General features: G+C 36.6%; 1 protein-coding gene across 3 annotated transcripts in view; it reads right to left on the bottom strand.

The window, feature by feature from the left end:
- TOGARAM1 (TOG array regulator of axonemal microtubules 1) overlaps nucleotides 1-14038 on the bottom strand; it is a 116072-nt gene that overhangs the window by 73405 nt on the left and 28629 nt on the right. For all 3 annotated transcript variants that reach the window (XM_012456290.3, XM_012456288.3, XM_012456289.3), the window contains exon 2: nucleotides 3011-3167. In XM_012456290.3, coding sequence (XP_012311713.2) covers nucleotides 3011-3167 — 157 coding nt within the window. The remainder of the gene's footprint in view (nucleotides 1-3010; nucleotides 3168-14038) is intronic.

Here is a 14038-nt window from a genome sequence, read left to right as displayed (position 1 = left end):
AAGCCCTATCACCAAATTCTTTTCTTTTCTCTTTTATTTTACTTTTTTTGTGCAGTGGTGGGATCTCGGCTCACTGCAAACACTGCAACCTCTTTTATTTTCTTCCCTAATATACTATACAGTATTCATGTAGATTCTAAGCTTAACCAGGCATGTTTCCTGTTTCCCCATCTGTGTCTGATTGAGGTTATTCCTGGGAAGGTGAATAAGTCTAAAGAAAAAAAGGTGATAATGACTCCTCTGGCGTTCAGTTTATTCCTCTATTAAATGAGCCCATCCTTTGTAGTTCCGAAATTGTATAATTTAAAAAAACATTTTCTACCTGTCATATCAAGCCTCTTTACCTTTCATGTCCTGGATGTCTTTTCTTTTCTTTTAAGACAGGGTCTCACTCTTGTCACCCAGGCTGGACCTTGTCACTGCAGCCTCGACCTCCCTGGGCTCAGGTGATCCTCCTGCTTCAGTTAACCAAGGCTGGTCTCAAACTCCTAATCTCAGGTGATCTGCCTGCCTTGGCCCCAAAAAGTGCTGGGATTACAGGCGTGAGCCACAGCACCCAGCCCCTCCCTTCTTTAAAGTCAAGCTCAACCTTTTACTGAAGTTTTCTGAAACCACTTCCATACTTATGTCTTCCTCTCTTGAATTCTTATAATATTTGTAATTCATATCATCCCATCAAGCATTAGGTTATATATCGTCTTATTCTCCAGGTGTTTAAAATCTGTACAACTAGGAAATGAGCTTCTCAGTGGTACAGATAAATAAAAATCAAAATTTAAAAAGCTATAAACATAACTGGATATATTCTTGTATTTCTCCTCTATTAAACAATAAAATAAAGTATGCAGTCATTATAACATTTCATTTTTGTATGAAAATACTACAGAATTTCACTGCATAAAGGTCCATAAATTCTCCTAGAGAACAATGTTTACTGAATAATATATCTGAACTCATGGCCAACAAATTTTGAAAACTGTTATCATTTAGATGTTAAATAAATTTTTAAATCTATAACATAGTCAAATCTTTACCTTCTAAATCATTTTCCCTTCTAATGGGTATCACTTTGTCAGTACACTACAATTTTTCTAATTACCTGGGTGCTATATCTTGAAATCCTAAATGATTATTTAGAACTCAAGCTCAACCTCTTTTATTTATTTATTTATTTATTTATTTATTTATTTATTTATTTATTTTAGACAGAGTCTCGCTCTTGTAGCCCAGGCTGGAGTATAGTGGCTTGATTTCAGCTTACAACAACCTCCACTTCCCAGGTTCAAGCGATTCTCCTGCCTCAGCCCCCTGAGTTGCTGGGATTAGAGGTGTGCACCACCATGCCTGGCTAATTTTTAAAAAATTTTCAGTACAGACAGGGTTTCACCATGTTGGTCAGGCTGGTCTTGAACTCCTGACCTCAGGTGATTCACCCACCTCAGCCTCCCAAAGTGCTAGGATTACAGGCATGAGCCACAGCACCCGGCCTCAACCTCTTTCTAAATGATCTGGTCATTTAGTATATTGAATATCCACAAAGGCAGTTTCTTCCTACACTCTCCTTTTTCTTCTAAAAGATACGGTCAATGACATTGACCATTTCCTCTGAAGTGCCATAATATTTACTTTCTATAATACTTAGTCAATCAAACATGTTCTCAGTTGTTCTGGCCAAAAATCCTTACAGCATTCTTGACACTTCTTTCTCACTCTATACCCAATCTACCAGCAAATTATATCAACTCTACCTTTGACATATAATCAGAATCTAATCACTTCTTACCACATTCTTGCTATTCTGGGTTAAAGCCTCCATCAACTCTAGCCATGATGACTACAACAGATTCTTAATCAGTCTTCCTGTTTTGACCTTGCTCTCTGATAGAGTTTGGCTTTGTGCCCCCACCTGAATCTCATGTTGAATTGGTAATCCCCAGTGCTGGAGGTAGGTGGGGACTGGTGGGAAGTGACTAGATCATGGGGGCAGATTTCCCCTTTTGGAGCTGTTCTCATGATAGAGTTCTCACAAGATCTGGTTGTTTAAAAGTGTGTAGCACCTCCCTCTTCACTCTCTTCCTCTTGCTCCCACCATGTAAGACATGTTTCTTTCCCCTTCACCTTATGTCATGATTGTAAATTTCTTGAGGCTTCCCCAGAAGCAGAAGCCTGTACAGCCCGTAGCACCATGAGCCAATTGAACCTCTTTTCTTTATAAATTATCCAGTCTCAGGTATATCTTTAAAGCAGTGTGAGAACAGACTAATACACTCTCCTTTCATCCATTTTAATAATAAAATCCAAAATGAGCCTGGCAACAAGTGATGTCAATTCTTTCTTCAAAATGCTCCTTATTCAGAGTAAAAGGTGAAGTTCACTTATAAGTCCACTAGGCCTTAAATAAGGACCCCTATTAGTCTTTAATTTTCTACTTATTTTCCCCTTTCTCAATTCATTCCAGACAAACTAGTTTCTCTGATACTTCTCAAACATGTTCCACACACCTCTCTCTTACTCTGTGCTGTTCCCTCTTCCTGAAATTATTTATTCTTTACTCCTGATACATAGAGTGGTTTGCTTTAAATATTCTTTCCTGAATATGGCCTTCTTTCTGCTTTGTTTTCCTTCATAGCATTTATCATCAGCTAACTTACTGTGTCTTGTATCTATGTAATGTCTGCTGTCATTCCCAAGTAGAATGCAAGCTCTATTAGGCAGACCCCCAGTACTTAGAAAAGCACCTGACACATAGAAGATACTCAGTAAATATGGATGATGTATTAAGCAAATATTGCCCTACATTAATACTTAAACAATTTCAATGAGAAACTCTCCAGGGTTTTATGAGATAATAATGTGTAAGTGTCCATTCTTATCAGATCTTCAATAAATAACTTATTGAATCTGAATTGCCTACTAGATTAAAAGTTCTATAAGTCCTTAAATGCACTATGAAGTCAAGAGAAGTCTCTAACTTAGTTCAGCATGTCCATCATCAACAACTTGTACTTACCAGCAGCACAGATAGGAAAAGAATCTGGGTTAAAATCACGACTATTCTGAAATAAGTTTCTTGATACTCTTTTTCTGCTGAAACATAAATCATCATTGACTGGCATTCCTTGAGAGGGCTTTAATTTTGGAGATGGGATGAAATCGTATGTTGAAAACTATAAGAACAGAATCATAAATTAGAAAATTTGTGTTAACTCTACCTGGTAATAAATACGACAAAATAACTAGATACAATTAAGAAATTCAGATTAGAATAAATTTTAATTTATTAAATATATAATTATACAGATAAACATCCATATTTAGTATCGTACACCAACAGTACTTTTCATTCCAGAACAGAAATGCTAATTTTTTTTCTTACTACTTCACCCCAATCCTCTACTGTTCCTTACCATCCTACAGTAACATCTGGCAACAAGGAAGGAGAGAATACAAATGACAAAAAGGATGAAATGACAACCAGAATGATCTGACTGGCCGCATAACCCCTCAAACTATGCTATTTTTGTCTGAGTACTAGACAATAAGTGCTAATTGGAGGTCAGTGAACAAACAAGTATTCTACTATACTGTTCTTACTGAGGCAAACTTACTGGCCACATCTGTAGCCCAAATGTCAGTGTAAATGACCTGGCAACCTATGCCAAGTTCCCTTAGGAGATTTTCTTACATTAGGTCTCTTAGTTAAAACCAGTAAATAATACTTTTTATATGTCTAGTGCTTTATGGTTTCCAAGTCCTTTCTCATAAACCCCATATGATCATTAAGGAACAAAGGTGCCAGAATACAATTTTTAAGTTATACATAATCAGTTAAAGAACTACATGACAGCATGATTCTTCTTCACCAATGATGACCTCAATTGTCCTCCATCACCTGACATTCAACATGGCTATAAAACATTTAAAAAACTGAATGAATTGACAGGACATTATACTTCCTATGTATTTATTTGGAGCTTATAGACAGACTCAAATCTAGACATGTGGTGAACTGCAAACCTTGTCAGTGTGTTTCTTTGTAAACTTTGCCAAGTATCAAATAGTGCAATAAAATTAAAGATATGTCTATTATGCCTCAGGTATACGTTATTCATCATCAAATTTTGTGAAAAACCCATTACCTCCTTCAAAAATTAACCCAGAAATGATAAGTAACAAAATTAAGAATGCCCAGATGAGGCCAGGTGTGGTGGCTCACACCTGTAATCTCAGCACTTTGGAAGATGGAGGCAGGTGGATCACTTGGGCCCAGGAATTCGAGATCAGCCTTGGCAACAGTGAAATCCTGTCTCTACAAAAATTAGCCAGGCATGGTGGCATGTGCCTGTGGTTCCAACTAATCGGGAGGCTGAGGTAGGAGAATTACTTGAGCCTAGAAGGTAGAGACTGCAGTGAGCTGAGACTGTGCCACTGTACTCCAGCCTGAGTGATTGATTGAGACCCTGTCTCAAAAAAAAGAATGCCCTCAGCTGGGTGTGGTGACTTATGCCTATAATCCCCGCATTTTGAGAGGCCAAGGTGGGTGGAACACTTGAGGTCAAGGGTTCAAGACCAGCCTGGCTAACACAGTGAAACCCCGTCTCTAGTAAAAATACAAAAATCAGCCAGGCATGGTAGTGCACATCTGTAGTCCCAGCTACTCGGGAGGCTGAGGCAGGAGAATTGCTTGAATCCAGGAGACAGAGTTTGCAGTGAGCCAAGATCATGCCACTGCACTCCAGGCTGGGCAACACAGTGAAACTCTCTCAAAAAAGAGGAAAAAAAAAAAAAAAAAGGAAGAAGAATGCCCAGATAAAAAAGGATTGACTTTATTTTCTCAAAACCCAGTTAACTTCCATGATTGATTATACAGTAGTCAGTATTGAAAGAATATAATGGAATAAAAACAAAACCAATTATAGTCAAATTCTGATTAGATATATTAAAAAGACAACGTATTAACACAGCTAAAATAGTGAGTAATCCAGAAATAATTCTTCTGTAAGGGATACATTTTATGTTAGATTTACTTTGTGATTAATTCTGTTTAGCAAACAGATGCTAGTATATAGGCCAGATACATACAACAACTGGTGGGGGCGGTAATGTTGATGAGGGTGGTGATGTATTTGTATGTGTGTGTATGTGAATGTGGCATTTTCAGAAATCTTGAGAAGTCAGGCAGAGATTAAGTTTTGCTATAGCAGATTGTGCATCTGAAGGCAGACTATAGGACATACCAATTTTATTAACGTGAAAGACCTGTTTAGGTCTCTCTTAAAAGCAAATGATTTTCATTAGGGTAAGTTTTGATGGGACAAAACAATGAAGAAAAAGTTTTCAGAGTAAAAGAAAACAGAATTCATAAATCTTGAAAGAGTTGTGAGTTAATGTTACAAAATGTGAAATAGTCTATTTAAAGCGCCTGATGACTCTCAGGAACACGGAACTGAATTTTCAGTCTTTGCAGTTAATACCTAAACATTTATTTAATTCCTTAGAGTTATAGTAAATGAAAGCAATATAAAAAAGCAAGTTTCACACTTAATATTAATAATGGTTCGAAATTTTTATAGTGTTGTTTACTGTTTCAATCTTTTGTTATTGTTGCTGTTGTTCTGTTTTATTTTTTAAAATAGGGTCTCACTCTGTCACTCAGGCTGGAATGCAGTAGCATGATCACAGCTCACTGCAGCTCCGATCTTCCCCAGCTCAGGTGATTTTCCCACCTCAGCCTCCCAAGTAGCTAGGACTACAGGCACGTGCCACCATGCCCAGCTAATTTTTTGTATTTTTTGTAGAGACTAGTTTTTGCCATGTTGCCCAGGCTGATCTCAAACTGTTGGGCCCAAGTGATCTGCCCATCTTGGCCTCCCAAAGTGCTGAGATTACAGGTGTGAGCCATTACACACAGCCTATTACCTCTTAACCCTTGCATTTGAATCCCTGCATATTTTTCATAAAAAGACGACAAAAATTTACTCTTGTTGCTTAATCCTTTGACCTAATGTATCTTGTTTTAGCTTTTGGCAGGGAGTATTAAAGCATCTCAAAAATAGTTTTAATTCTATTTTGGTAGCAAATTACCAGAAAAAACACCTTTTAATATCTCATTCTCTCAGAAATCATCTATACTCCTGGCTTTACTGAACTTCTATTAAACTTTATCTTGACCTCCAGTTTTTGAACTGTGCACCTTTCACCAGTTCTTTCTGGCATTAAACAAGTTTATTCCCATTAACCACAGTCACCTTCTGTAAAGATCATTGTATTTATCTTTCAAATTATTTTCCTATGTACACTTTAGAAAAAATAGTCATGCCTGTAATCCCAGCACTTTGGGAGGCCGAGGCAGGCAGATCACAAGGTCAGGAGATTGAGACCATCCTGACCAACATGGTGAAATCCCGTCTCGACTATAATACAAAAAATTAGCCCGGCATGGTGGCGTCTGCCTGTAGTCCCAGCTACTCTGGAGGCTGAGACAGGGAAATTGCTTGAATCCAGGAGGTGAAGGTTGCAGTGAGCTGAGTCATGCCACTGTACTCTAGCCTGGTGACAGAGCAAGACTTGGAAAAAAAAAAAATGCCAGGCACAGTGGCTCAGGCCTGTAATCCCAGCACTTTGGGAGGCCAAGGTGGGCGGATCATGAGGTCAAAAGATCGAGACCATCCTGGCCAACATAGTAAAACCCCATCTTTACTAAAATACAAAAATTAGCTGGGCCTGGTGGCACGTGCCTGTAGTCCCAGCTACTCGGGAGGCTGAGGCAGGAGAATTGCTTGAACCTGGGAGGCGGAGGTTGCAGTGAGCCAAGATCACCACTGCACTCCAGCCTGGCGCCTAGTGACAGAGCAACACTCTGTCTCAAAAAAAAAAAAAAAAAAAAAAAAAGAAATACTATATGTAAACTTTATATCCGGCTTTTTGCACTTCACATTATAATAAAAGTACTTCCCATGCTTTTAAAACCCCTTATAAGTGCTATACAATTATTATTATTATTCTTCTTTTTAAGATACAGGGTCTCACTATGTTGCTTAGGCTGGCCTACAACTCATGGGCTCAAGTGCTTTACCTACATCAGCTTCCGAAGTATCTGGGACTATAGGATCACACCACCATGCCTGGCTATAAACTTAAGTTACAAAAATAATAATAATTGCTTATTGTAAAAAATACAAAAAATACCAAAGTTATAAAAAAAATTAAATTTAAAAAATACAAACTTAGAAATAAGATATAAACTTAAATTATAATTTGGGATCCCTTTCACTGAAATCCTATTGATAAATCCTGTTAACAGCTCTTTTTCTATATATAACCATTCTTCAATAAGCTATTTTTAAAAAACAAAAATAGATAACATGATATTCTGGCACACAGTAAATATGGAGACATTTTTCCATGTAAGACCATATATATCTTCTTATTTTAGACTCATAGTTCCTTACTGATGGACATTTTCTCCGCCACAACTTTTCACTATTACAAACAACATTGCGGTGAACATTGTTACACACATATCTTTGTGTATTATATTCCTATAGTATAAAAGTCCTAAAAATGGAACTGTTGAGTCCAAGGACATCAAATTATTTCTAATGTCTGCATAATATTCCATTGACTAGATGTGCCATTCTCCTTTAATGGAACATTCAGATTGCTCCCCAGTTTTTTTTCATATTAAAAAGGAAAAATTCCATTGAGGGAAATGCTGCATACATGGTTTAAGGTAGCAGTGCTGACAGATGAGACTAGTAGACTTTAGAAAGACTGTCACATATGCTACATAGCTAAAATTAAAAAAAAAAAAAAAAACTCAGCCTGAGTACAGTGGCTCATTCTTTTAATTTTTAGCACTTTGAGAGGCTGAGGTGGGAGGACTGCTTGAGCTCAGGAGTTTTGAGACCAGCCTGGGCAACAGGGCAAGACAAAAAATAAAAAATTAACCAGGCCTAGTGTATTCCTGTAGTCCCAGCACCTTACGAGGCTGAGGTGGGAGGATCGCTTGAGCCTGGGAGGTCAAGGCTGCAGTGAGCCATTAACTGTGCCACTGCACTCCAGCTTGGAAGACAGAGGGAGACCCTGTCTCAAAAAAAAAAAAGTCTCAGTTGTGTGTGGTGGCTTATGCCTGTAATCCCAGCACTTTGGGAGGCGGAGGTGGAAGGGTCACTTGAGCCCGAGTTCAAGATCAGCCTGGGCAACATAGCAAGGCCCCATCGCAAAAAAAAAAAAAAAGCCTAAAGTGTTTTTTTAAATATCCATAGACTGCCTACACAAGGGTAGAATACTCACACTGAATTCTCTGTAGCTGTCAGCTAACCAGTTTACCCAAAAAATGTGCAAACAGAATATATACTACTTATTTTGTGTGCAGTTTGTTTTCATACATGCTAAAAAGTAAGGTAATCATCTGAATCAAGGGAGAACCAGGAATGATCAAAGAGAGGAAAAAATATTGCAAACTGCATATAAAATAACTAGTGTGTGAAATAACCAACTGAACGTCTCTGATTCCTTGTTTGACATTTATTTCTGTAGGTTTCACTAATAGTTGTCCCTCTGAGTCCAAACAGGAGAGTTAAACATGTGGCCTGAAAGTGCATTCTTTCTGAGACCTAGAGTCTTGAGTTCTCAGTTAAACTTTCCTATTATAAGTGACTAAGCAATATGGCTCATATACCACAATACAATACACAAAGATAAGTGTGCAACTGTATTCTTGGCAAAGCCTGATTCTGCTTCTGATTCTGATTGAGCACATGGACAACTGTGTTCATACAGATGGCAGCAGTGGGTAAAACTGGTTTTGATTTTGCAGTCTATTTAGTGATTTCTGCTGGATGATAGTATTCTTAGTCACATGGCACTGGGCAGGGAATCTGGAATCTGGTTTCCTTACTGGTCTTTCGGTGTATGTTTACCCCACTCAAATCTCATCTGGAATTGTAATCCTCATCATCCCCACATGTCAAGGGAGAGACCTGGTAGGAGGTGACTGGATCATGGGGACCATGTCCCCCATGCTGTTCTCATGACAGTGAATTCAAATGAGATCTGACAGTCTTGTAAGTCTCTGACAGGTCTTCCTTCACAGACTCACTCTCTTTCACCTGCTGCCATGTAAGATGTGCTTTTTCCTCTTCCACCATGATTGTAAGTTTCCTGAGGTCTCCCCAGCCATGCACGACTGTGAGTCAATGAAACCTCTTTTCTTTATAAATTACCCAGTCTTGGGCAGTTCTTTATAGCAGTGCAAGAACGGACTATCATAGTTTATTGGTACTGAGGTAGTGGGGTACTGCTATAAAGACACTTGGAAATGTGGAAGTGACTTTGAAATTGGATAACAGGCAGAGGCTAGAACAGTTTGGAGGGCTCAGAAGAAAACAGAAAGATGTAGAAAAGCTTGGAACTTCCTAGAGACTTGTTGACCAATGGTTTTGACCAAAGTGCTGATTCTTTATGGCAGTGTGAAAACAGACTAATACAGTTTTTTTTTTTTTTTTAATGTACTGATACAGCCTGCTTCTTTACTCTTCTTTTCCATTCAAAACTCAAGGCTTTTTTATGTTTGCTTATTATAGACCTAATACCTGTCACTATCTACAAAAATGGAATTCAATACCACAAAAGAAAATAAACAAAATTTGTAACATTCTATGATCAGTTTTCTTTGATTTCTACAAATAATTGAATAACTACAAATTAACATTACTTCAGAACAATAAAACTAAAGAAAGGATAGTGAAAACATTTATTTAATTATAAATTAGATGAAGCGAGTTAGAAAAATGTTTTCCAAAAGCCAAATAAAATGATATTTAATAGTTTTCCAAATCTTAGGCAAGTTTACCATTTTAAAAACAAGGAAAATTCAATGTCATTGTATAGGATATGGACATTGAAAAAAAGTGTCTTTTCTGAGAATTACAATTCTCATTATATATTGTTGTTTAATGTGTTATCCCAAAACAGTAGATTAAAGCAATAAACACTTGTTATCTCTTTTTCAGTAGAACTTGTTATCTCTTTTTCAGGAGAACAGGAATTTGGAAGTAGCTTAGCTGGATGATTCTGGCTAAGTGGCTTAGTTGGATGGTTCACGTTACTCTAAGGCAGCAGTCAAAATGTTAGCTAGGCTGTTGTCAACTGAAGGCTTGACTGATACTTGAGAATCACTGAAGTTTACTCACGTGGCTACTGTCAGGAGGCCTCTTTTCTGCCATTTGGGCCTCCCAAGGGGCTTCTCAAGACATGGCCACTGGCTTCCTTCAGAGCAAGTCAAGTGAGCGAGAGCAACTGACATGGAAGCTGCGGTTCCTTTTTATGACCTAGTTTCTGAAATCACATACTATTACTTCTAATTTTACTTGTTAGAAATAAACTATTAAATCCAAACACACTCAGAGGGGAATTAGACTCCAACTCTTCAAAGGAAGAATCTCAAAGAATTTGTGAAAATATATTTGCAACTACCACTCAACAATGATATTTCTGCTGCAAGGAATATATGTTTTTGTTTCTGTAGCTGATCAACATTATTAATAGTTTGGTACCTGCTTCCATCTTAAATTCTGCTGCTTTATCAAAATTAGATTATCTATATTATAGAAAAGGAAAAAATGTGTCATTTCATGGGTATATTTTTGAGCACACAAATTGATATATGCTGTCTACCCTATGGGCAGTATTAATAAATCAGGATAAAATCAGCTGGAACAAGCTCCTGTTTCAACTGGCTCATAAACATCATATTAATATTTTAGGTGCTTATATCATATTGGACTAAATAATACTCAAAAGTTTTTAACGTTTTTTGTTTTTATGTATTTAAATGTATTGTCTCTTTAAGAAAAAAATGTTGTTGCCAAAATGTAAATTAAGGTGAAAATACAGGTTAGTTGTGAGTTTAATTACCTTAGTCACTTGGTTAAAGAACAAGCAAAAAAAAAAAAAAAAAAAAAACTTAAAAAACTTGAAAGGTTTCGTATCTGTAGTATCCGATATATAATTATTTAGAAAAAGTTGGGCCAGAAATGGTGGCTCATGCCTGTAATCCCAGTACTTTGGAAGGCCAAGGCAGAAGGATCACTTGAGGCCAGTAGTTCATCACCAGCCTAGGTAACAGGCAACAGAGCAAGATCCTGTCTCTACGAAAAAATTAATTAGCTGGGTGTGGTGGCCTCAGCCTTTCATCCTAGCTACCCAAGAGGCTGAGGCAGGAAGATCGCTTTAACCCAGGAGTTTGAGGTTGTAGTGAGCTATGATTATGCCACTACACTCCAGGCTGGGCAACAGAGCAAGGCTGTGTCTCTAACAACAACAAAAAAGATCACATAATAAATGTAATTAAGTTAGCTATTTGGACAAATTAGCCTTGTTTAAAAACAGCTATTTATCTGGATTTTACCACCATGTAAGAATAACATTAGTATCATGTAGTTCTGCAAACTATCATATATATTAGTATGATATAGTTGTGCAAAACCTATCATAGGTTTTTCCTGAAAAACCTAATTAACTTAAATTTCTCAAATTTCCTCTAATGGTTTCACAGGTTGTATACATTAACATCACTACTTTCAAAATATAAAACTGTAAAATCATGTGTTCAACTAAGTTTTTTAAGACAATACCTTTATAAAAAGAGGTCAATTCTTATAATGTCAAAAATCTTATAATGCTAAATATATCAGCTTCTATTGTAATTTTTAGACCTTAGCTAACTTTAAGATTTTAGACTAAAATTGAATTAATGAAAACTCTTTAGATTCTGAACAATTTCTGATTAAGATAAAAACACAAATCACTGATCATCAAACTTGTTTTTATAATTTACGCTTGTGTCTTACATTTCTACATCATAGAATAACCAATGAATAGGTTAAAGCAGGGGTCCCCAACCCCAGGGCCATGGACTGGTACTGGTCCTGGCCTGTTAGGAACCAGACCACAGCAGGAGATGAGCAGCAGGCAAGGGAGCAAAGCTTCAAATGTATTTACAGCAGCTCCCCATCACTGGGATTGCTACCTGAGCTCTGTCTCCTGTCAGATCAGCAGTGGTATTAGATTCGCATAGGAGCACAAATCTATTGTGAACTGCACATGCAAGGAATCTAGGTTGCACACTCCTTCTAAGAATCTAACGCCTGATGATTTGAGGTGGAACAGGTTCATCCTGAAACCATCCCCTGTCCCCTAGTCTATGGAAAAATTGTCTTCCATGAAATTGGTCCCTGGTCCCAAAAGGATTGGGGACTGCTGGGTTAAAGTATGTATCTATATATACACACACACGCTTTTGGATGATGTTAACATACATGCTTACCTTTGCCAGTTAAAAAGGATCTGAATGTATATTCATAGATAAAAAGATAGTTTTGGGTTACATGACTTTTTGTCTGTGTCTGAGAGGAAACCAAAGTTAGTTTCTTTGGGTAAGGCTGTATTTAATATATACAGCTGACAATATTCTAGGTACAAAAGTTACAGGGAAAGAGAAATATGTATACAAGATAATTGATATGCTTTGTTCATTATTAAGGGAACCGGTATAGCTTTGTTTTCAATTTTTTTTCCTAATTATTATTTTCATATATCTTTAGAGATGAGGTCTTACTTTGTCACCCAGGCTGGAGTGCAGTGGCACAATGATAGCTCACTGCATATCTTAACTCCTGGGCTCAATCGATCCTTCTACCTTAGCTTCCCAAGTAGCTGAGACTACAGACACTCACCACCATGCCCAGCTAATTTCTTTGTATTTATTTTTTTTAGAGACAGGGTCTCGTATATTGCCCAGGCCTCAAGTGATCCTCCAGCCTCAGCCTCACAAATTGCTGAGATTCCAGGCACAAGCCACCGCATCCAGCTGTTAATAGCTTTTTAAAGATGATAAAAATAAATATAATATATACATTGTCTTATTTAATACACTTTTAAGGTTATGTTTAAATTTATTTAAAATTTTTGAAATTTTAAATGGTATCATTTAATTCCATGTTTGTATGTGTCTAAAGATATATTAACATCACAGAATTGATAAAAGATTTCCCAAAAATGGATATATTTTTAATATTATACACTATTAAAATATTTTCCATGTTTTTAGCCTGTTTTAAATCATTTTTAACCAGTTTATTTCTTCTAAAAGATATGGATATTCTCACTTTCTTACTTTGCTTTAAATATTATTATTCTTAGTAAACATTGTAACATTTATCTGTAGACACATATCTCATAATCATATGCTAAGGTAATAAGAAGTTTTCTCTTATAAACTTTTTAAAATTCAATTTTCACATGAAAAATAAGATGGAAATTAATATTCTTAGTGCTCGCCAAATTTTAATTAGTTGACCCACTATTCCTACGAGGTGACTAAAATAAATGCCTCAAAAGACTTACATACCAGTAGTAGCTTCGAAATTTTCTGCTGTAAAATATTGTTACCACTAGTTCATTCTACATAGCTCTGACATAAGCAACATCGATACTAACAGTAGACATGCTTTTGTGTTGTTCATGATTTTTACAAACATGATAATTTTTTTAAATTCTTCAGCCATCACAACAAAATTTTAAAAAGAAAATTAAATCTTATCAAAATCCAACATCCAAGGAAAATCTCAAGTTTTAGGATTAATCCATTCCAAACACATTAGTACAATTTAATAATTTTAGTTTTTCTACTTTCTTATCAAATTCGTTATATTAACTATTCTAAATCCCACATTCTTAAAATCCCTAATCCCTATTTTTCATTCTTACTTGCCTCTTAATTTAACATAATCTGGAAGCCTTGTTCTCACAATATGGTTCACAGACCACCAGCATCAGCAACACCTAACACCTTATTCAACATGTAGGCTCAGGCCCCAGTTTATACAAACTGAATCAGAATCTGTATTTTAACAAGATCCTGAGGCAATTCATATGCACATTAAAATTGGATAAACACTACACTAGAACTCATATCTTCCTTTCTTTTAACTTAAAACCCACACTGTTTCCTGCTACCTGAAAAATTTTTAAT

Source organism: Aotus nancymaae, unplaced genomic scaffold (genome assembly GCF_030222135.1).
Source record: "Aotus nancymaae isolate 86718 unplaced genomic scaffold, 86718_ANA_hifiasm-v0.15.2.pri h1tg000062l, whole genome shotgun sequence".
Lineage (NCBI taxonomy): Eukaryota > Metazoa > Chordata > Mammalia > Primates > Aotidae > Aotus > Aotus nancymaae.
Note: the sequence above shows the minus strand (reverse complement) of the source record. Positions and strands in the feature narration are given on the sequence as shown.